Source organism: Haemaphysalis longicornis, unplaced genomic scaffold (genome assembly GCF_048455015.1).
Source record: "Haemaphysalis longicornis isolate Haplotype H1 unplaced genomic scaffold, Haemaphysalis longicornis Haplotype H1 scaffold_2, whole genome shotgun sequence".
NCBI classification, from domain to species: domain Eukaryota; kingdom Metazoa; phylum Arthropoda; class Arachnida; order Ixodida; family Ixodidae; genus Haemaphysalis; species Haemaphysalis longicornis.
The window spans coordinates 235,385,557-235,409,277 of record NW_027526295.1 but is presented as its reverse complement, the minus strand read 5'-3'; the positions used below and the strand labels follow the sequence as shown (position 1 = coordinate 235,409,277).

The 23,721-nt window shown below is 46.8% G+C and overlaps 2 protein-coding genes and 1 non-coding gene across 3 annotated transcripts in view; 2 read left to right on the top strand and 1 right to left on the bottom strand.

The window, feature by feature from the left end:
• Nucleotides 1-2,569: 2,569 nt before the first annotated feature.
• On the top strand, nucleotides 2,570-9,303 carry LOC144170145 (activated RNA polymerase II transcriptional coactivator p15-like). The gene is made up of 5 exons (XM_077699748.1): nucleotides 2,570-2,705; nucleotides 3,057-3,173; nucleotides 3,513-3,605; nucleotides 3,879-3,987; nucleotides 8,997-9,303. Exons 2-5 carry the CDS (start codon nucleotides 3,114-3,116, stop codon nucleotides 9,074-9,076), a joined length of 342 nt encoding a protein of 113 aa, XP_077555874.1. The 5' UTR covers nucleotides 2,570-2,705; nucleotides 3,057-3,113; the 3' UTR covers nucleotides 9,077-9,303.
• Nucleotides 9,304-16,016: 6,713 nt separating this feature from the next.
• On the top strand, nucleotides 16,017-16,089 carry Trnam-cau (transfer RNA methionine (anticodon CAU)). Its single transcript has one exon. It is a non-coding gene; the product is annotated as a tRNA-Met (tRNA).
• Nucleotides 16,090-18,250: 2,161 nt separating this feature from the next.
• Nucleotides 18,251-23,721, bottom strand: part of LOC144167696 (uncharacterized) — a 15,721-nt gene continuing 10,250 nt past the window's right edge. The window contains exons 2-3 of the mRNA XM_077696877.1: nucleotides 21,864-22,306; nucleotides 18,251-18,430 (exon numbers count right to left, since the gene is read on the bottom strand). Of these exons, the coding sequence (XP_077553003.1) occupies nucleotides 21,905-22,258 (354 nt within the window). The 5' untranslated portion in view covers nucleotides 22,259-22,306 and the 3' untranslated portion in view covers nucleotides 18,251-18,430; nucleotides 21,864-21,904. The remainder of the gene's footprint in view (nucleotides 18,431-21,863; nucleotides 22,307-23,721) is intronic.

Genomic DNA, 23,721 nt, shown 5'->3' with positions numbered 1-23,721 from the left:
TGTTATTAGACAGTAAAGCTGCAGTTCTGTGCTCCCAGCCGATGCAAACTTAGCACTCTGTGGTTCTTCATAGCACTGACGTAGCCCCACAATATTTTCCTACAAAAGCAAGGAAGCTATGGTGGGAACCCCTGGCATGGAGGTTGTTTTCCCTGGTTTCAATTGCCGGAACAGTTTCAAGCACTGGCATGCACTGATTTTTTGTCGTGTAATACCATGTGTCGTAGCACAAGCAAAATGTTATCGGAACTTACTCAGGTTGCAATCCATCAATGCTATCAGCCTTGATGAGGGCTTGAAATGAGCTTGAAAAGTTTTGATGTATCTGCCTGCATGTCGTAACTTTACATTGTCATTATTCGGATCTGCCTTGTGAGGGATCATACAAATTGTAAATTGCGCTACACACGGAAAAGCTCAAGGTGAAGATGGCTGTGTATTCTTTTAAGGTTGGCAAGATGGGGGAGTGCTGGTCGGGTGTCTGGTAAAGAGTGCTCAGCAAGCGTATGCGCCCGCTCATTTCCTGCCAAACCCTCGTGCCCAGGAGTCCAAATATGGAACGTGTGGGCTGTAATTGTGTGCATCTTGGATTAGGCGGGCTGTGCACTGGTGCAGGTCACTGCAAAATAATTGTCTGCATGCAGCTTGCAAATGTGTGGCAATGGTTATGGGTATTTGGTAACGAGTAGGGTTGCCACCTTTCCCCGAAAAGAAAAACCGACCCTCCGAGCCAAGAGGGGTGGGGTATATAGAATGTTTAATTTGTGTTGAAAAAAAGACGCCACGTTTTTGACATGCAGTGCCATTTATTGTTGCATTTTCTTAGAGAGAAATCAACATAACTTTTGTATTGAAAGTGATTGAGAGCTTGGTTATTGCTCTGTATTTGCTTCACTGAAAAAAAAAAATGTAATTTCTGACCGCGGCGGCAACATTCCATTGCTTTGTTCCTCCCTTAGGTCCCCCTCCATCTCGGGCAGCACGCTCACCAGCGTATTTTTCTGCTCGTGTGTCTTTGCGCAGCTTGTCAACACATATTTATCGGCTTAGTTGTTGAATTGACTCTTACAAAACACCGAAACGGACATAATCGAGGCACAAAGGCCAGAAAACCGGCCAATGACGGCCGTTTTAAGTATGGACCGGCAACCAGCCCGCTGTTTAAAAAACTGGTCGGGCCGATGGCAACCCTAGTAACTAGCAATGTGGATGACTTGCAATGAAACAAGTTTCCAGGTCATCGATAGTGCATACGTCTGTTTTGAGAGTTACAAGCTCGTCGTTTAAAGGTGCGACGACTGCTGTGGTGCCACCCTCGTCTTCTCTAGATGTGAGTCAACACAGTGCATGAGTTTCATAAAGCCCAGGCACTGTGGAGGTGAGTGTGTAGGTGTGAATGGAAACCTGCCTGGACAAATTAAAAATGCGACTGTACATATTTCAGGTAAAGAAAAAGGTGGTGGTTTATAAGGCGCTAAATAAGCTTAGAGAGAATGGCAGTGGTTGAGACTAGTCAAAGAATGAAGGCATCAGTTGTTCTAGTCCATGTGTCTAGAGATTTTGGAATAGGGGATATATGACAATGAGTTCAAGGTGGCCTCGATGAGTATGTGGTCAACGAGGAGAGGGGGGCAGGTGGAGGTAGATTGCGAATTTCCATGCAGTCCCATCATGCCCAGGTATACTTATGGCTGCGAAGGGCTCAGAGGTGGTGACAAAATGTGAATATCTAATACTTGCAGGGCTGCGTCAGACAAATGTGGGCAAAGAGGATAGCTGCGTGCTCAGCGTCCAATAATTCTTCTGTTAATGAGTCGGCAGTGGGAGGATGCATTTTCTTTTTGGTTCCTCAGCCGTGATGTATTTTTGAAATTTTGAAAGTTCTGTAGGCTTTTCTTTTGATAAGTTTGAGAGCTGTTGATAGGAATCAGTGGTCTTGACCTGGTTACGTTTGGGTATGAGGAGTCAACCGAGTGAGGTATTAACTCGTTTGCTAAGATTGGTGAGGTGGTTCCCAGGAAACCTGGTGTTGTTCAGTTCGTTCAGTTTGAAAGACCGCCTTGAATTTTTGAAATGAGCTCAGGCGTGTTCTGTTTGCGTGGTTACTTGAGATTATATTCCGCGGTTTTCTTCATTCTCTGAAAACAAAATTAACTCCTATTCAAAAAAAAATCAATATTATGGAAAAAAAACGGTGTACAGTTTTGGTCCAAAGTTTCTAGGCTCCAAATAGGAGAAGCTTAACTCTCGATGGCATAAGACATTTTGTCTGACTTCAGTTGTTAAGATTCTGCGAGGAATACTTTGCGGCCTGGAAACGTTTGCTGTGGCCCGGGACTTCTGGCCAAGACTACATTCCCACTATTTTGTTTTGTCCCAATTCGGCGCCTGTCTTTGGCAAATTAGATAATAGAAGGCACGTGTTTGTAGACGGTGTAACATAGGTGAAGCCCCGACTCTTTCGACGCATATTGCCCCGCTGGACAAAATATACGACGACGTTTTCCTTTTATTTTTTTTCCACGCCGCGCGCACGCAAAAGCGCGCCAGCTGCCGCCTCTGCTGCTCCGTGAAAACTCTGCGAAAACTGCTTTGCCCATCGCCAATGCATCACCAAACGTTTATTGCAGACTGTTTTTGTTCACGCGGCGCATTTACCGGCATTTTGCAGAGGTTAGTTATCGCATTCGAAGCTACCAAGTTAGGTGAGTTACAACTGCAGATTTATTTTGAAAACTAAGCGAACGTTGGAAAGTTACAATGTTGGGCTAGAAATCTTAAACTCGCAGCCAATCGTCGTTAATCGGGCCATTCGTTAAGCCTGGCTGTAGTTATCCCTTGGTGTTCGGCTTCAGTCCTACTTAGTTATTGGTAAAACTAAAGTTTATTCCGATGGGCAGCTGTTGGAGGGCTCAAACAGAGCGGGAGATTATTGAGAGTTTTAAAGTGAGGAGCTCTTTCTAGATGTGTGCTTTCTCTTACCGTCAGTATGTCGGCATGACCGTGCGGTTTCCTTATTAAACTTTCCTTGTTTGTTTTTTATGTGCATACGGCAGCCTGCTGTCCCCGCTGAAGTTCGTAAAGAAGGCGCCTAGCACACCATAACCGAAGTCATGTCGTCGAAGAAGAGGTCAAAGCTCGAGGACAGTGATTCTGACTCGGGCCCCGAAGATGTAAGTTGCTGGTACAGCAGCGTTCGTGCGATTTGGTGCGTTTATGCGGACGGATGCTGACGCAAATTATTTTTGTTGCGTTTGATATGTCTGGGGTCTGGTTGCTCTACAGCAGGTGTTGAGTACGTGGCCTGGGATGCCATTGTAGCATCGCGTCGTTGCCCGACGGCATTCTGTTACTTTGCTTATTTACATAAACATGGAGTGATTTATGATGTCTGTACTGGATACTTCAAAATAGGAGCTTAGGAAAGTACCCTTAAATAAACAAAACTAAGCAGGTCATCGTTTTCGACGGCCGGTAATAGTAAACGCGTGCTTGTGGATCACTTATTGCAGAGGAACCCCCCAGCAAAGAAGGGAAAGGCTACAGAGAACAAGAGCAAGGGTAATTCATCATCAGGTGGTGACAACGAAGATGGCATGTTCACGGTACGTATCTTGTACTGTCGAACTGTTGTAGAATTCATTATTTCGCCGCATACAGTTGGGTACAACTTAAGGGCTTGAAAACATTTCGACATTTGAAAATGCGCTGTACTTTCGAAGTAATAAAGGTTGAGTTAGTGCCGTTGAAATTTTTTGTCTCACCATTATCTTGGGAAAATCTTTTCTGTTGTTCGTATCTTTAGTGTACCCATGTAGGCCTGCTGCACTGAATATTTTGTGGAATGCCCCTTGTTTTTCTCTTTTCTTTTTTCCCAGCTTGGCAAGAAACGCTTTGTCTCCGTGCGGGAGTTCAAAGGAAGAGTCATGGTTGACATCCGCGAATACTATGAGGACAGCAATTGTGACCTAAAGCCTGGAAAGAAAGGTTCTCTTTATTTTTTATTTTTCTCATTTATTACCCATTATCACAGTGCCCATTGTTAGCTGTGCAGATGAAATATTACCTGCATAGAACTCGTTGCCCGGCCAGTTGGTTAAAGTTTAAAAATGGTGAGGGTGAAAGTGGAAATAAGGCAGGCATAAAAGACGACATACAGAGTGGACGCAAATATACTCTGCTTGGTGGGGGCACAACTTCCACGAAGAGCCATTAGAGGAGATCCTTTGATCACCCGTATTATGATAAGGCCATTAAAAATGTGGAGATACCTGCGTTAGCAGTCCTTCCTTGGCACTCACAAACAGTGAACTCAAATATTAATATCAGGAGTTGGCGAGTGGAGCATTCATGGTTGTGTTGTATGCCCATAATGTGGTATCTGGTGCACACTCATTGAATCGACACTTTCCAGCGTTCGTCTCCGCGCACAAAACTAAATATTAGTTGATGTGCCACAATGTCCTCTGTTTCTTCGTTGCGTCCCCATCTTTATGCACCTAGTTGGATCGATAGCATTTTTTGGAAAACAGAAAAAACAGCATGACAGGTAAAGAATTGGGGAAGGGGGCATCTGTCCCCATTTTATTTCCGTACCTTTCTATTTTTTTTTTTTTACCGTACTTTTCTCTCTCAGGAATGTTAAAGGGGCACGGAAGGGAATTCGTCACACTCCCTGTTTTGCTTGCACTGCGTAGACTGGCTCGAATGAACACACTTTTTATCGTTTATCCGGGCGATGGGTGGTATTTATTTTATAAAGCCTGAAAGAAGGAAAACTGAAAACTACCATGCGTGGTTTATGGTGGCTGCACCAGCTAACCGCAGTGACGTCAGGTAAAGGTGCTACGTGATTGGACGATGTCCAAGATCAGCATTCAAACAAGTTTCGATATTGGTTCTCTGAAACATGTTCGGAATCCGACGGCATCGTTGGATGGGCATTCTCGATATCTCAATAGTCGCCATACCACGCTTCTGCCTTGTTGCTGGCTGTAAAATGCGCTAGATTAGCCTACCAGGACGGCTTGGAATCGTAGGCCTTTGCAGTGGATGAACACCCTCCGCGTCACCACAGACGCTCAAATGCCATGCGCTTTTCCTGCATATTCGAAGCTTGCCTCACTCGTGCCTGTATCGTAAAAGTGCTACAAGTTGTGCCTCGCCTCCGCCAGATGGCGCCACGGGTCCCGCGACCGAGAGAAGACTCAGTGAAACATCCCCCTCGCGAGGGGCACGATCAAATGCAGAGCATTTCCGGGGGGCGCACGGCGTTAAGTAGTTTGCGTTACGTTAATGTTGTTGCACTTGTGGCAACTGCTGACGAGAGAGCGCTCGTCAGCAGTAATTTGAATGAGTCAACGATATAAGGCGCGTTCGTAGTGTCCCATTCTGTGTCGGCTTTGTGGCGCAGTGGGTAGAGCACCATGTACATTGCGTTCTGCCCACAGGGTCGAGGGATCGAAACCTGGCGCCGGATAGTATTTTTTTTATATATAGTAGGGAGGGGTGCGGTGCGGACTACGGACGTCAACGCGGGTGACATCGTGAGTTACTGAAATGCTCTGCATTTAAAAGCGTGTTCGCACCAGGCCAAGAGTCTGCTGATTCTGGCCTCTGCCCACTGCCCGCAAGCAGTCAGTGCTTTATGGCAACAGCACACCAATGAGAACTCGCTAGCGCGTCAGTGTCAGTCTGCACGCCTTCTGCAAACTTGCTTGCGGAGCACAGTACGTTACAGCGCAAAAATGGTGAATTCAGTATATGAAACATCGGCCAAAAGCGAAGAAATCAACTTACAAAAAAAGAAGGATGAACTCTCGGGGATTCGAACTTGCAAAATACCATACCTAGCGCTTCAGACTACTCGTCCACGTGCCAGCGCTGCCGGAGTTAGATATATAAATTATGTAACGTACAAGCAGTCTACATTTTTATTTAGTTTTAGCATTTCAAGCAGCTTAAACGACTATTTGTTGTATAGCACTATTTCAGTAAGTGTCTCCCAAATTTCCACAATATCTCACGTCTAGCAATGGACCTTTTTCCAGTAGCGATCTGCGCATGCGCGGGCTGCCGGTCCGCCATTCTTGGCAGTCGCCTCGGGCAAAATAAACAAAAGCGCGCCCCTGGGTTTTCTGAGGGAGCGGCTATAATCTGCACGTTTTCTTTTTTTTTTCTCTTTGGACTCCTCGTGGTGGGTTCGTACGTGCGTACAATAATGGATTTCTAAGAAAAGGGGCGAAGACGCTTGAGACTGACCACGCTGCCAGCACGTGGCTGCCAGTGAGGGGGTTACGAAAAGGAAAAAAAAAAGGGGGGGGGGGAGGGGAGTGGCGGGCGCTTCGAACACTGCAGATTAGTCACAAGAACGTTCGCCTGCTACGGTGACATTCATGTGAAAGGTGTGGGTGACGGGTCAGTGCGGGAGGGGCAGCAGGACCAGGATATTTTGTGCACGAGTTCTCCGAAAGCCAAACTTTCTTGGGGGTGTGCCTTACTGCCATTTTTAGTTCGCCGTGGCGGCCCCTAGAGGGACCGGTACTGGAAAAAGGTCCATCTTAGACGGAAAAGCGTTCACAGACGTGTGGACGTGCTGCTGACCGCTCTTCTTGTTCACCTAGCACAAAAAAGTGCTTCCTGCAGCCTAGTTTTACACCGTACGGCAAAAGTTTCGCTTGATTTTATTTTCTTTGTACCTATATTAACTTCGCTGATTCTTTTCCCGTTTCCAATTGGCCTTAGATTTTCCTCGTAGCAGTAAGCGAAGCGTTGCATTTGCGCTTGTGCAGTGCTTGGGTTGAGTGACTTGAACTTGGTTCTTGATACAGTTTACAAACTAGCAAATTAAAGAAAAGCAGATTCTTCCATTCACAAACGTGTCGTGGCTTAGTTTCAAATGAGCAAACGAATTGCGACGACCCGTCGGCGGCCGGCGGTGCTGGGCCGACTGACTCTGTCGGAGCTTCGGCGAGCCGTGCTGTAGTCAGTCAAGCCAAGCCATTTTTTCCTGACGTCATACAAAACGCGCCAAAAATGAGCAAGGATGCAGAGAGGAGGACAGCATTTTAGAATTGATTTTTCTGGTGAATAAAGTCGCATAAATGCAGCGAAAGCCATCGAAACATGGCCTCCAGACTACAATTTGCGCTTGTAATCTTGCAATGTTTACAAACCACTTCAGTATCCCTTTAATGGTGGAAATATTTTGAGTGGATCTCCATCCTGCCCAAGGATGCGGGTTCGATTCCCGGCTGCGGCGGCCGCTTTTCTGATGGCGGCGAAAAGCGAAAAACGCCCGTGTGTTCTAGATTTCGGCGCATGTTAAAGATCCCCAGCCTAGCCCGCCTAGCCCTCCACTACGGCGCGCCTCATCGCCTATGTAGCATCGGCACGGCACGTTAAACCTCACAATCAAATCAATCTCCATCCCACCTGTTCACCTTCCATCATGTTTCTCACATCCACGCTACACTACTTCCAATTCTTTCTCAGGAAATTTGAAATTGTTAGCTCAGTTTCAGTCTTGGCATTCCGTTTACTAGGATGTCATTAGAAGGCAGCACAGGGGTTTTATTTGAAATTGTTCGAGTTTGACACCAAAATGGTGATCATGGAGCTTGATCATCCGTGTGTCTCCTAAACACGAAATTCTGATGCTTTGAAAAAAAAAAACAATTCTTGGAGCATCAGTTGCATTTTTGGCTTCTAAAAGCGTTTTAATAGTTAAGTGGACATTCTGGAAAGATGAGAGCCTTGATTAGGTAATCCTCATAGCAAGCTGTTAACCAGACCTATTAAGGCAAAAATGCAAACAATTCAAAAATCTAGAGGAAAGGTATACAGAAGTATTTGGCATGCAGTGTCGCTTCACCACGTTGTGAGGTGCACAGGCTGCAGAGCTAATCTGTCAATTAACTATGGGAGCTCTTTCTTCTCTTTTTTTCTCTTTCCTCTTCGGTTAATCGTAAGTGTGCCCCCATCAGATTTACAAGGAAAATGCATGGTTCAAATTATGGCCATAAGTGTGCTTTTGGAGCGTGCTTCCCCGCTCCCCCTGTGTATTATTTGCTTTTTAACCAGCTTGCTCCCCCATCCAATGGCCCTTTCCCACTCTATCACTGGCACCCTTTAATTTTTGGTGCTACCCCTCTTGATTGTTCCTTAAAAAGGCCAACTGCACTCAAATTTCACCTCGACCAATTTTATTTTTAATGTGTAGTAAGTAGCAAGTAATCAGCTGGGACACGAGTGGTAGCCCTGCGAAATGCCTCGTTAATCACTCGGGAACGTTTAAAAAAGCTCTGCCGCAGACCACGCTGCTGGCAGATCGTGTAAACAGCCATAACGCGCCTGTGGCGCTTCAGCCGACGTGTTACTTCAGCTTACTACCCCTGGCCAGCCACGCAGCTGGAGAACCGGTCGAGCTCGGCTGCGAACGCTTCACCCATTTGCTGCCCTGCGCGCAGGTAGAGCTTGCGCGTAGGCTTGCTCCCGAGCTGCCATCCGGCCACTCGCTTATCGGCTGCGACGTCCCTTCAACAGGCGCGCTCTTCTCGATTTTGGTGTCAAGATCGCCGATTTTTGCTGACAGGTTGGGGCGTCCATGCGCGTATTGCAGCTGCTGTATTTTGCAGCATGTTTTTTTTTTTTTTTTTTTTTTCAGTCGACTATATGGAAAGTGTTTTCAAAAGGTTAGAATTTTGAGTGCAGTTGGCATTTAATTTTTTGGTGCTACCCCTCTTGATTGTTTTTTTTTTTAATGGGAACTTAGTTATTATGTTGTAGTCTTGCTATGGGCATTGCGTTTGCAATGCAGTATAATCTGTAATGCACTAAATTCTCCCCGCAACTACTCCAACTCAACCTAAGGTGCAAGGCTATTTCATGCACTTCGCAACTTTGCAGAATAAAATATGGCCAAGGTTTTTTGTGTTTCATGAAGTGTTTTCAAATTTTCCCAATTTTCATGCTTCACTTGTATCCTTCATTTTCAGGCATTTGTCTCCAGTTGGACCAGTGGAACGCACTGAAAAACCAAATTGATGACATTGATGCAGCTATACAGAAGCACTGATCGTATCATGCCCATCAGCGCGTTGTTTGCAGGTTAATTTTTAAAAATGTTTGACTGTGTTCTGGGAGCATATTTGTTTTCACAAACTCTGAATTTGTTGTTCATATTGTTGCGAGTCCTGTGAGTACGTGTGGTTTAATTTTTTTATGTGAGGCATGTGACATTTTTGGGGGGAGCACGTGCTTTTTTTTTTTGTGGCTATCCAAATAAATGTTTTCAGCATATGACCCTTGTGCAAATTTCATATTTCTGCCAGAGTAGTCATTTGTACACCTGCTCTGGAGTAATCGTCCTGAATTTTCATGTGGTCTTTTGTTCTCGATTAAATGTGCATTGCTACGAATTTGTACAGAAACTAAGAGGAGGCGGTTATTTGGTTTATTTTTCCACACTATTTCTCGTGGCACAGCTGTTGAAAATCGCAAAACTCAGGCAGACCACGAATTGGAAGCATTAACATTGTAAGAATTCGAGACGAGAATAGGAAGGGGGTAAAAGGGACAGACAACCGATTTTTGTCGAGTATATATTCTCTATTCCAAATGAAAGGGCATCACTTAAAGCACCTTGACGAGAAACGGTTTTGCTGATAACGCCCTAGAACTTTTTAAATCGAATTTTTTTATCTACGAGCCGTATGTGTCCCTCCCAAAACTAATGCTGGCAACCATGACATAGAGTAGCTCGGCAACATACTTTTGTCTGTATGCGAAATAAAAAACAATATTTAAAAACTTGTTCCCAACTAAAAAAGTTTGAATCGCAGGCTTTCCTGTTCCTTTAGTGTTTTCTTAATGCAACCGTCTATTTTAGAGTTCCTTAATATAGCTCCCGCAGGGAGCTAAGAGTTGCGCGACCCTTTTCCACGCGCCGCCGTGATTGCGACACTCCGGTTATCCATGCCGCGCAGAGAAGCCCCCACTACGGCTGCGCCGCAGCCGCCGACGCGGGCGGCACCAGCGGCGCCGCTGACCGAAGCGCCCCCACCGCGCGTCGGCCGCCGTCGGAAGCGTGGCGGCGAGGCTCCTTCACTCGCGACGGGCGGCTTTCCCGCAGCAATCCGGATAACAAAGATGGCGGTCGGTCGCGCAACTCTTAGCTCCCTGCGGGAGCTATATACAGGAACTCTAGTCTATTTTGCACGAATGCGCCATCTGTTGGGATAGACGATAGGTAGAATCTGGTTTCACGTTGTGGTGGCGGGAAGTTCGATTCTCCCCGGGCGCGACGGTTTTTTTTTTTTACTTTTTTTAACGCTGCCGTTGGCGTATTTGGAAACTGAAATCAAATATTTTGGCAGAACAAACGCCTCTGACTCGGGCAGAATCGTCAAAGCTCCTTCACTGGGTCTGTTTACTGAACGCTGCCATTGATTCTGGGCATGGAGGCTCAGTTAGCCACACTGAGAGCAACCCAGCGGCGGCGGGCGGCGTGTCTAAAAAAATTTCAAAATAATGCTAAAAAATACATATACAATTTAAGTTTGTACAAATACTTATGTTAAAAGGTTTCCAATACGTAAATAAACATTTAGGCAGTTACAGTAGCTGCTAGGTTTGCAGGTCACGTGACAGGGACACATATTGTAGTGCCAAGTTTCGACACTACGAACCGCCACCCTTCCGTTTTCAGGAAGTTTGCTGCCAAATTAAAATTATTTCCGCCAGTTTGTTTAGAAATTGCTGGCTTTCATATGAGCTAGAGAACATATACGCGACAAAAATCGGTTGTCTGTCCCTTTAACAATCCCCAGTATGAATATCATGCTTGTGCATACCTTTACCTGCGTGACGAGCTTTGTAGGTTGCGTGTAAATGGCTTTTCTAGTTGAGCGAGGTAAACAAGTGTTGTCATGAAATTAAGATCATTCCTGACGTAACTTTTTATGGTCGGGTACCCTACGTGTAGTCCACTGTGATGTGGAACACGAGAGCACTGTTGGGGCTGAAAGAACGCCCCTGACAGGCACCAAGAAACAAATAGGCTGGTGCGTTGAATGTGGAAGAGTCTGTTTTTGAGGTAGGGACGCTTGTTTAGTATGCACCACACTTACAGCTTAAAAGGCGTTAAAAAGCATAGGCCACTCGTTAGTGTTGCCTTTAACACTGGTCTGCCCTGTCGTATGGGAGCTAGGGTGCCCAGAGCCAATGAACGAAGTGGCCCTTGTAATTCTTTTGATGCCAGACATGCCTACTGTACTTGAAAGAAAGTGTTATTCATTTACATCAAACAAGCTAAGATTGCAAAAACTTTTACAGGAACGGCATTGTCAATTCACTGAATTCTTGTTTGTCATCCTGTTGGGTACTTAGTTCATAAGTTTGTGAATGTCTTGAGCCTTATCTGTAAAGTTTGGTAAAGGGGTTGTTGTTGTTGTAGTCCTTTATTAGGCGAGGGAAGGCCATGCGGCCAAAATAGGGGTAGGGGAAGGAGGGGAAGGGAGGAGTAGCCCAGTTAAAAAGATGATGCGTCCATGAAGACGACACAGGGGTTCCGTTTGGTAAAGGGGAAAAAACTCTGCACCCATTGCAACTGGTAACATGCACCCGCGGCATCATGAGGGTATGAAGGAAGTCTGAGCTCAAGCTCTACAGGAGAAGTACCGCTCAAAAGATCGTTTTCGACACGTATGCGTCGTGTGCATGCCAGACAGTGTGGCCACCAACCTTAAAGGAGTACTGACATGAAATTTTCATGTTGCGTTTTTTTTTCGCTGCTATGGGTGCCTGTTAGCCCTCTAATCATAGAATGGCACATTTTGACGGTCGATCGCAGCGTAAATAATTATTATGGTGTCATTTATTCGTGTCAGTATTGGTTTTGACAAAACGAACGCCGAGCAGCCTCCATGACAGGAGGGTGCACGTGATGTTACCATTCTAGTCGCACCGTTGACGGTCTGGACGCACGAGCGAGCGCACGCACGCACCCAGACTAGCCGAGGTTTTCACCATCCCCACGCGCCCGGGCAGCATGACGTCACTTCCAAAACCATGATGTGGTACACACGGCGTAGCAGCGCGTGCCAACCGCAGCCAGCGCGTCGGCAGTTTGGGGCGAGTAGTTGATGATGTCATGTCGGCCCGCTCTGGGCTTTCTCGTGCGGGCAAAGATTAAAGGATTTAAAATATGTATACTAAACGGTTAGTCTTAACTTTCTGGGATGAGATATCTCTTGATAAAAAGGAAGCAATTCATAGTTATCTAAGCTTTAAAATTTTGTGTCGCTACTCTTTTAAACACCTTAGCAAGCCTTTTCCTTTGACACGCGACCACATTGCAAGCGGAAGGAACGGCCACAGCACTGGTTGTCGTGCACACTGAACACAACTACCATCACCACCGATTTTGAAGGGGCAAGTACCTCAACGATTGACTTTCCATTACTGCACTGAAACTTCTGTGACAACGGCTACCCAAGTGAAAGGTCACCATTGTTTGGACGCCTGCTCACTCCAGGCTCTGTGGGAACCTCATTGCCCACATGGGTGCCAAGCAACTAGCGACCCGGTCCGCACGAAACAATCAGCAGAGGGTGGACCGATTGCTGTTTAAATACCAGGCTATCGTCCGCAATCCCCTCGTGAAAGCAGGAAACAGTGCTCAGACAGAGTCAAACACTTTTCCACACCCAACCCTTGTACACACCATTTTGCCCACACCTTACCACGTGGTGCGGGCCTGTCGGTGGAAAACAGTGACTGATGCTATCCCCAGGCCCAGGTATAAGCAGCAGCAGAGAGAGCTGACTAGCTCTTGCCTTGCGGTCCAGCTACGACTGGTGAATCGGGCAACGGCAGGAGCAAGATAAACGGGGATCTGGACTAAAAGACTTCACCACCAGCGCATAATGCTGCTTGCAATAAAAGTACCTTCCTCCTTCCTCTCTTCTAAAGTAGGCCAAAATTCCGATTTTGGCCTACTTCACAGCTTATATTGACGTCTATTTGTGACGGCATGGCAGGATAAATTCTTAACTTCTAGGATAAACGCTTGACTTTTTTTTCACAGAAATATAAAAAACCAAGCTGCCTGGAGAAACTCGTAATGTAAGCTGTGCAGTTTTAAACAGTGATGAAACTGCTGTGCCGCTGCTTGTTGCTCCAGAATTTCATTGAAGCACGCTAATCAAACAACAAATGCCCTCGAAGATGAGGGTGTCTGACGAGCAAGCTGAAAATTGACCACGAGTGTGCGAGCAGTCGCGTCTTAAAAAAAAATGATTGCACACATGCATTGCAATGCCACTGCATGGCCTTGGGTACTGCCAAGTCGGGAATTTTCCGGTTCACTTTCAACTTTGCCGCAAATGCTCTGAAGTTCCAAAGCGCTAACTCCGCCTCAAAAGTTTGAGCACAAGTTTGAGTAAATGCTGACAAAACTTGCTCACGTGAATTGTTTTGAATGAATTCCTATGCCTGATTTCTTGGATCATTGGGGAACAAGGTCTTACAGCAAGGTAGGACTAGATGTTAGGAATATTAGAAACGTTGAAATGTTTGTTTTTCAGTTCACTTTGGATTGAAGAAATTAAAATGCAATATCTTCAAGTAGTTAGTTTTTGCCGGATTGTTGAGTGAACTCCAAAATATTAGAGCTTACATTAAAACATGTTAAATCGCTGCGTGCCCAGCTCCTGAACATGCGGTATGCAGCCCCCAAAAATACTATGTGCCATCCTGACCCTGTGGCTGGATGTGCAGTGGAGCTGTTGCACTTTCTAATGGGGGTATGCACTGCCTTATATCGTTGGGAGTAATGATAGTGATTATTACTTCGAGGCCAAGACCGAATTCAAGCATGATCTATACCATGCGGTTGGATGATTGGGGTTGTGGCATGCAAATCCTTTGTGTCCAAGGTAATTCAAAACCAAAAACCAGTCATTCTCGTGTTTTGCAGTGTGAACAATAAAGTCGCTGACAATAGCTATTCGTGTGTCTTATTCTCAAGGTGTTGATATCTGCTTTGAATTTTCCAGGAATGATGTAGACTGAATATGAGCATTCGGTAATTGGTTTTTATGCCACAGGCATCCGCACAATCACTGACATTTGTCTGTGGCTCCAGCATCAAAAAGTTTAGAAATAACTAGAAAAAAAAAAGTTTAGACAAAGTAGCCTTGGACAATAAGTCACTATGGGTACATACTGCTCTGTGGGCGTGTAACGCTGATCATTTGGACTCTCGCGCAACTAAAGATCCAGATCTTGGCCAATCCCCCAAGTGCCCAGGCCCTATTAGCGTGCACTGGTTTTCCAAGGGCTCGCTGGCCAGGGTTGCCTCCCATGTTTCTAAAGACTGAGGCGTATTTTTCTTGTTCCGGGAAATAACTGAGCAGTTTCACATGGTGTAGAAGAGGGCTGTTTTTTCATTGCATTTAAATTGGTACTCACTAAATCAGTGTGGGGACATAAGCGCCGGCCTAAATTTGTGTGGGAGTGTTTGTTTGTAGTCTCACTGCTTGTGGTTCGTGGGTGAATTTGGTCGCGCATGAGGCGTTGGTAGTGTTCTCTTTTCAAATTGTAGCACATTCTCTGTAGGATTGGTACTGTGGAAGGGCGTAAGAGTGGTCTTCGCAGCAAGACATTCTCTTTAGGATTTGTGTACTGTGGCTAGATCATAGAAGAGGTCTTTGTCGCTGTGATAGGCACACCGGATCCGCACAATTAACATTCCCCAGGGCTATGTGGACGCCCTGATGAATTGAAGACTAATCAGGACCTGGACCTAGGTTCTGGGGCAAGAGTTTGTTCTCCCTCTCTCTTGTCACGTAGTCGACTTGCCACATAGTCGACGCTTTCGTTTCTTTCCAGGCCTTAATGTGCAGGGCACCATGTATGTGGTTTAGCTTCTTTGAGGCGAGATGTTGAAATTTGGACGAGAGTGGCAGCAAGATCGATGGGCCGCCAATTTTAGGCGGCCAATCATCATGAAAACCCGTGGAAGTGGGCCCTGTTAGGCTTAACGGTAGGTAGCCCTAGTGTGTGTTGCGCCCAACAACAACGCTGTCAACCTCATTGTGCGTCACACCACGACCGGGTACCTGCCAATGCCGTTAGACCTTAAAGCGCAACATTATGGCTGACGTCGGGAAAATCCTAGAGAAGGGTGCGGTTGCCTTTTCCCGGTCGGCTATGCATGTCAAGTGATGTCCAGTAACCGTGGAGGAAAATGAAACCAACGCATGACGAGGTGCGAAGTGGCACAGTTAGAGGTACACAATTTCGCAGGTAAAATTAGGCGTCTGGAAATTAATTGTGCCAAATTTTCAAATTAGTGAGCGTTGGAGCACATAATACAAGCGTCCAGCCTTTGCAACCACTGGCGGTTCTACGTATGATGCCATCAGAAGTGACAGCTTTCTGAAGAGAACAATAGCGCCAACGCATGTAATAATTCAAGCACGCATGTTAAACATATACTTGTGTCTGTTCAACATAGCAACTTCTCTGCTGTCCTTGGCTTTTGGTCTTCGAGGGAAGCCTCAGGCCAGGGGGAAACAGAAGAGAAAAGAAAGTAGCGAAAGTAGAGAGTAACGAGGTAACGAGGTGCATGGTTATCAGTACAGGAACAACTACTAGCAATACTTTGAGCATAACGCTATTTGTCTCCCTTGTTTGCCTCACCAGAACAGTTCAGGGCTGTTTGGGCAGTCCGAAACTGCTCTCGACATAGAAATTCTGCGGGCAAATAAAATCCCGAGCTCCTTGGTCTCTTTTTGTTTGCCCATCCATAACAGCTTTAGCAATTCGCGGACAGGCGCAAAATGCTCCCGCAATACAAATTAATACGCAGTTAATTAAAATTAATTAAACTATTCCGGCAATTAAATGCGCAGCTGCTGCAGAACAATTCTGGAGAAATTCAGATCAGCCCGAAGGAGGCAAATAAACAAGGCCTGACATGTCATCCTGCTCTAACAGCCCAATGGACATCCGCCTCGGTAGCGCAGTAGGCAGCGCGTCAGTCTCATAATCTGAAGGTCGTGAGTTCGATCCTCACCCGGGGCAGGCGGAGTGCTTTTTTTTTCTTTTTTTTTTTGTGCTGTTTTTTTGTCTTGCTGTTGATTTTCGCATCGCACATTAACCGCACTGAAATATATTTTTTGTAAACTCCCAATTGTCTTTTACGCCGACAAGCTTCCGCTTAGCTTTCGCAAGCGGAATGCTGTACGGGTGTCTGGACGGGCATGTACGGCACCGATGAATTTTTTTTACTGCGCCATTTTGCCACGGGGCATACGTATATATAACAAGAAAACAATAGAGAAAACGGAACATAGGTACGACACAGAAGGAAATACAGAGAAAAAAACGAATGATGCAGGTGCACTACAGGAAACCAGAGTCCAGTTTTGGAAATCAGTACCAACAGTTTCTTGTAGAGGGGCTGTAGACTTTTGGAAAACTCAGCGTGTGTCAAAAGGTGGTGCAAGGGGACGTTATTGCACGAAAGCAATTCTGCCTTATCTCTACGGATTGCGCGAATGTAAGATGATTGCTAAGGTGCCGAGCCGAACAGCTGGCGGCACAGAGGGAGGGGGGACCACGGGTGAGCGCCGGCATATGTCGTTAGGCCTAACATTGATGTTAAATGTCGTCTGACAGTATCCGCAGCTTGATGTACACTTAGTTTGGCGGTGAATTGACAGGTCGTTAATCTCAACGTCAGGGCTGCCAAGCATTAAGCCTAAGCAGGGCTCTTTGTCGTAACGGAGGGGAAGAAATGGCCACAAAGGGTAAAGGATATGATGGTTATGCCTTCACGCCCACATCTTAACGTCACGCAAGCGTAGATTCCCTCAACAATCGAATCAAGCTCGCCGTCATCGGCGCATATCTGTAGAGGTGTGTGAAAGAACGCTTCGTAAAACAGCTAAACAGAGTTCGAAAGTTGTGGGCCTTGGGGCAACGGAAGGCATACTGTAGGACCATTATTAGTGACGCATTTGTGACGCCCCATAACGTTAAATGCCATAATTATAAGCAGTGGGAATAACTATAGAGTCATGCGAGCGTCAATACACGACGGGCGTATAGCTCGGTGAGTCATATATAGACAAAACAAATGGCCGCACGCTGACAAGCCGCAGGCAAAACAACAGCATAATGGCGCCACTGTGCCGCAATTCCCCAGGTGTCCAGGTGCGAACACCGAAGAGGAAAAACATTGAAAGCAAAATGGTGGCACGTGTACCCCTCATTCGAGTAAACACTAAAGAAGACGGTAATTTTCATTTTGTGGCATTTTGCGGCAAAAGTACTCACATCCGTACGCAGCTGCTAACAAAATCTATCCGCAACATATACGGGAAATTCCGTCAACATACTTCTCACTCGAGAAGAACCCCGTAGTGCAGCAGTAAGATGGGTCCTTTTTTCAGCTGTATACGTGCGATCCTCATGGTGGACGAGATTCACATCAAGACCACCTTCACCCTCAGCTTTTATTGGGCGGACGCATAGATGACATTTGGTGCTTCGACTGTTTGCTGCTACCAGGGCTGGGCAGTATCGCAATACTGGTATACCGCTATAGTACCTCAGAGATACTTTTGAGTACTTTTATATGAGTATCTCAATGCATTTGAAAAAATGTATTTGTATCTCAGTAGTGAAATACTTTTACGGTGTATCGAATATATCGCGATACTCTGGCACGCATGTGTATATCTCGTTACATTTATTTTCGCGCCCATATTTCAAAATGCGATGGGCTTCAAACGAAGTCATAAGAGCTTCATATTTCGAACCTTGCTCTAGCCGACTCCAGAAACTTGTGGACCGCACCCCAAGGACTCGGGTGACGAGGTGTCATCAGCTACAATGAAATACCGCTTCTACGACTTTGAAGATGAAGACGTCCCGACATCGGACGGTCAGAGCAGACGCACGTTTGAGCAAAAGTCTTTCGCTACCTTGACGACCCAGGGAAGCATTTTGCCATGCTGCATAACTTTCCAGCCATGAAGGCGGTGTTTGTTCGTAATAACCCAAACTTTTGCTCTTCTGCAGTGGTAGAGAGACCTTTCTCGTTAACTAGCCTCGTGCTCGGACCCATAAATAGACGTCGTCTGGAAGGCAGTCAACATTCCTTCCGCGGTACCCCTTAAGAACAGAACAGTTTCTCTCAAAGGAATTCCCCATGTCTAGTCCATGGAAGAGCAATACCACAGCTCCAAAGTTTTTTATTGCGCGTGTACGTTGAGAAAAAGTTCACAGCTCGCGGAGCCGTTAACGTACGTATGAGAGAATTGTATCTTCAGCGGTGATCGATGATCGAGGCGACGTGTCTCGGTTTTCTTTTTCGTCGAAAGGCTGACTCTTGTCATGCTGGGCGGTGCAGGCATGCCTGCAAACAAAAGAAGAAGGATTGCAGGTTTGCATACGTTATCTGGTAAACAGCGTATACCAGGAATAATGGCGGCGAATTTTTGGCAAGTAACAGGTGTTCAGCATTCAAGAACATAGCTTTGTATATTTCATGAGTTCGTAGTTGGCCCCCACCTTCCGCGATTGACCAACCTACTCTCGGCCCTCAGTCCCGGCGCAGCTGTAGAGCACCTGACCACGGCGGCGGTCAGGCCAGCAATGCGGCAAAGAATGGATTCGGGCAGCGCAGGACGGAAGCGGTTGGAGGTCAATGGGAGAGGCATTTGTTCTGCAGTGGACCTAAATAGACTGTTGTTGTTGTTGATGATGATGATGAAATAATAGCGCTGAAATTCCAGAATGCTCTGCAAAGTTTTATTTCACAATTAGCACTGTAGGTTGCTCTGTGCTCAGTTTCACATTTAGAAGATACTGCTACTATAGTTCATCTCACAAGCTAGCTGCAGCACTGTGGAGGCTACATTATTATCAATAGTGCGCCCACTGAGGGCGCCTAATCCGCCGTGAAGGGGGTCCTGAAAGGACACTCCCTTCTCCCCTCTCGGCAAGTGGCACCGCATGGCCCCGGCGCCTTTTGTCGCTTCCTTCGCGGTGAGTTAGGCGCCCTGAGGGGGACAACAATGTAGCCTCTACAGGGCTGCAGCTAGCTTGTGAGATGAACTGTAGGTTCCACAGAGGTGTAAAGAATTTGGCGTAACATTATAGATAGCAACCGTTGACATCTAGATACACAAAGGTATATTGAGATTTCTGCAAAGTCGTTTAGCTAAGTCGGTATTCAAACTGAAGGTTTGATATATGCGTAGCAGGGCGTTTGTTAGGTAATTCTGCTGGGTGTGTGAGAGAAAAACTAAATTTTAGTAATTGCTTAGTATAAGCTGCATTGATTGCTCGTGTTGCTACGCGTAGATGCACGGCCGTACAGGTGGTCATATTTTTCAGTTTGCAAGCACTCAGACCATGCCCTCGGCTCGAAGCGTTTTGCTGGGTGAGTGTTCTGCGAGTTCCCAAAATGGCCGCTATGTGACAAGAAACCCTTCCCTAAACAACTTCCGGATAAAGACGCCATATAAGCGCAACTGGGATTGGAAGGCTGCGCCGCGAACAAGCGCCGTTACACTTCCGCACATGAACAAGCCTATAAACAAGACCGTAACCTGGAAGGTATCGTCGCTAGGAGACAGTCTGCTCATCGACCCACCATTTCCCCCTTTTTTTCCCATCTTCGTGTCTTCTCCATCCTTCATACCCATCTACCATCTCGTCCCTACCTTTTTTCTGTTCACTCATCATCATCATCACCATCAACATCCCGTTGTGTCCAGAGATTTCCAACCACTCCTTTCGGGGAGTTTCCTTGTTCTTCAGTTGTCTCAAATTAAAAAAAAAGGTATGTCATCCAAACATCTGGTCATTTGCCGTCCCCATTTGCTATTTAGTTTGCAATCCTTTGGTAGCCACTCTGTTAAGTTGTCTGTTTTTCCCATAATACGACCTGCCTAACCCCACTTCTTACGCTTAGCTTCAGCTAGAATGTTTGAGATTTTTGTGTTCCATAACCCATGACGGAGTTTTTTTATTCGTAATTGTTACCCCTAGCATTCTTCTCTCCACGGTTCGTTGGACCGGAATTATTTCCCACCGCATGTCATGGTCGGAAGCATATTGGTTGTATACCAAACTTTATAGTTACAGAGTTAGCTTATTGCTTATTAGCTTATTATAATTTAAGAATACTTAACAAATGCAGTCCAGCCTATGCAAATTCTGTGTTTACTTTCCTTCTCATGATCTTGATCAGCAGCAATAACTTGCCCAAAATAGCAATAATCACTTACTTGAAGCATTATGCAATGTACTTTAAAGGGGGGAATGGGGGTATTCGTGTTTATTTGACTATCCTTTTTATTTTTTGGGTTTATTTTAAACGCTCCAACTTAACTTTCTGAGTACAGTCCTTGAGGGATGTCTTGTATGTCTACTGGCCTGACCGGGTAAGACGTTCGCATCCGTAAGTCCGTTCCACATTTATTCGCAACTCTGGTTTAAACCAAAGCTATATATTATCGAGTTTCGCCTACTCACATTTTTCCCAAATAAGCTGTACTTTTTTTATAGGGTGGGGTGGGGGGCGTGGTTAACGCACCGAAGCTACACTCGAGCTAGGAAAGGCTTTTTTCCTGCCAAAAACGAGTCTCTCTTCACCAAGCCGGGAACGGCAAGATTGACAGAACTGTTGCAATAAGATTTGTGATTGGCCAGCGCGCTGTGTGGCGTCACGTCTTCATTGCGTGTCTGACACATTTGGCGTCATAGAAGGCGCCAGCCAGTATAGGAGTGAACAGTGGGAAATAGTAAAGTCCATCTTGCCCAAATTGAGGGAATGGGCTAGGTCTGATTGGAAGCTGCGGACATTTGATATATTTTAATTACTCTTCTGAATGCAAGTTAAACAGCAGGGGGCAGATGACAGGCAGCATTAGATATCTCTTTGCCTTGAAATCAGGATGTAGATGGTACAGCTTTTTGATGTGCTGGACCCAAGTAGAGTCACACGGCGTTCCGTCGTAGCGGCTGTCGTCGCGGCGTGAAGGCTTCGAAGCCAATCGGTTTATATAGCCATAAGCGTTCGAAACTCGTGAACTGCTGGCGCTTGTCATACATCTCCCTGTTGTTTAGCGCAAAGGAAACTGTTGGTACATTTGAGGCAAAATATGCATAATTAACCGGCAGCGCCCGCGTTCATTTAGTTAGGAACGCATGGTTTGGTGGGTTCTTACAAGAGTAAGCGAAAAAAAAAAAGTGACAGTGCAACGCCGGAACGTGCGGGAGGAAAACCAAGCACAAAAAGAACAGAACTCCCGCTGGTGCAGTTTCAGGCAGGGGGCGCGCGAACGCTGCGAAGGCGGGAAATTCGAATTGCATTGGGCGGTAGCAGTGAGCGGATAACGGCGCTACAGCTCATTATGGCGAATCACTGCTCTGCACTTCCTTCCGTGAAACGTGTGTTTGAGTATTTGTCCGACGTGAAGTTTTTAAACCTCATTTCCTATCACGCATCATGAAATCTGGCCCTTTACACCAGCCATCCTCACTGTCTTTTATTGATTTTACTTTTGTTCTTGCTTATTGATTTCAGTGTCTAAGTTCTCACCTCTCATATTTAACCACTGTTTTGGCGCTCTTTGCCCTAGTTGGCCTTGCGCCATTAACATCCAACCATCATCATCATCATGCTCTGCACTTCCGACAGCTTTCAAATTGAGTGGAACAGCTTTAATTTCTTGGATACACATAACCATAACATATAGTCCTCAACCCTCGTAAGAGGATCTGTTATCTAGAAAGAGTACACGCCATGCATTTGGGTCCCAGCGATCGTTGGTGCGTACCGTTTCGGGGGCGCAGCGGACGAGATGGGTCATGCGGCTGGCTACTTCCTGCCGAAGCGCATGTGCCCATAGTCGTCGGATCGTCCGAAGCGCATATGACCGTAGTCGTCCTCTTGCCGCTTGGCGAACCCTGAGGCGAGCAGGACGGGGTCGATCACGTCAGCGTCCAGGTCGGCTGTGTTGCGATTCCCGGAGTCTCCAGCGGGCGCCGCGGCGACGGCCGGCAGGACGCTCTTCAGCCAGCGGCCCACGGCGAGCCGGTGGCGCTGCTGCTGCTGCTGCTGCTGCTGTTGCTGCTGCGAGGACACAGAGCCGGCCGGCGAATAGCAGTACGCCGCGCTGGCCGCCAACATTTCTACCAGAAGGAGCACGACGAGGCGGGCGGGGACGTCCATGACGATCGACACGGGGAGGGCAGGAGGCGTTCGCTGCTCCGGGATACTCTGCGAATTCCGGCGCCATTGCCAGGTTAGGAACAAGGAAGGACATCCTCCCACTCAGCTAAGGTCAGGGAAGTGGTACGTGTCTGAGGCGGGATGGGCTAGCGATAACGCTAAGGGGCACGGCAGTAATGAGCAGACTAGCTTCCTTGAGCCCCTCTCAAAAAGAGGCTGGAACCACCTGATGGAAGAGCAACAACAAAAACTGCCTAGTGGTGGCGGTGCCGTAGGCATAAATTGCACGTCTAGTTTGCTGCAGTATAAAAGCAAAAAAAGATGAGGTGAATGGAATAGCAAAAATTAAGCTCACGCACACACCATGAAAACGAGGCCCCTAACGTCAACTGCGCAGGCTTCAAGAGCGGAAACGTCGTGGCTGCGCGTCGAGGGCCTTAGAAGGTAGGCGAACGCGGACGTCGGCAAGGGCGACCACGACACGTATCTTCGGCATGCCCCGACGCTGGGACAAGATTGGACGCTATGCGCTGCCGCTTGTCGCCTTGTACGATGACAGCGCTCCGGACGGTGCACGGTCGTGCGCTGGAGACTTCGAACGAAAACAGCTTTTCCACAACACATTGATGTGAACAATGACCCTGGCTGCTCGCGCTGCAACGTTCTTGCGAAAAGCTATGCAAGACAGCTACTAAAAAGAGCCCTCATACGCACAGCCGCGCAATGCCTGCAAGTGTGATGGGATGGCGCTGTAATTGGGGTTATTAAGCCGAAGCGTCGCGTCACGCTGAGGAGGTTGCATCACACATCCCGCCTCCTCCCATCAACATTGCTCTTCGATCGATGCACTTCCTTCTTTTCAGCTGGAGACCAAGAGTCACACACTTTTGTTTGTCCTGCTGGCCGCACTTCCCCGAGGGAGGAAGGAAACCATTAAGGGCGCTGTTAGTGGTCTTATGGTGCCTCAGAAGCGAACCCGGTGTCGACACTGCGAAAACTGCGAAAGACCATGGAGTGCCGGCATTGTGCGATAATTTAAACGCGCAATTGCTAAACGTCACTCTTCGAGAGGACGATCGAATCCGGCTGCACCGCGAGGGAGGCGTCAGATGCATTAGCATTTCGTTACTCGTTTAGAGAAGACGTGAAGAGAGAGAGAGAGGGAGAAAGAGAGGGAGTGTAAAGAGCACTATTGTTTTAAAACGAAGTTCATTGTTTCAAAATAAACAAATGGTTCAACGAAGTTTGGTGCATTGACTCCTGACACTCGCGCGAAGGAGGGGGGGGGGAAGGGGGGGGGGGGACTATGGGACGGGTGGATCTTCCAGTCGGATAGACGAAAGAGAGAAGAGCGAGTCCGGTGGCCCTCATGCGAGCTAAAGGATTAGTAGGCTGAGTTGCCTATATCAGAGAGCCTCCTGGTTGGACCCTTCATTTGCGTAAAAATACGGGTACGGAAATTA

Coding starts and splice junctions, on each gene's coding strand:
- LOC144170145 (XM_077699748.1), top strand. CDS start 3,114: ATGTCGTCGAAGAAGAGGTCAAAGCTCGAGGACAGTGATTCTGACTCG. Junction 3,606..3,878: donor ACGAAGATGGCATGTTCACG/GTACGTATCTTG, acceptor CTTTTTTCCCAG/CTTGGCAAGAAACGCTTTGT. Junction 3,988..8,996: donor CCTAAAGCCTGGAAAGAAAG/GTTCTCTTTATT, acceptor CTTCATTTTCAG/GCATTTGTCTCCAGTTGGAC.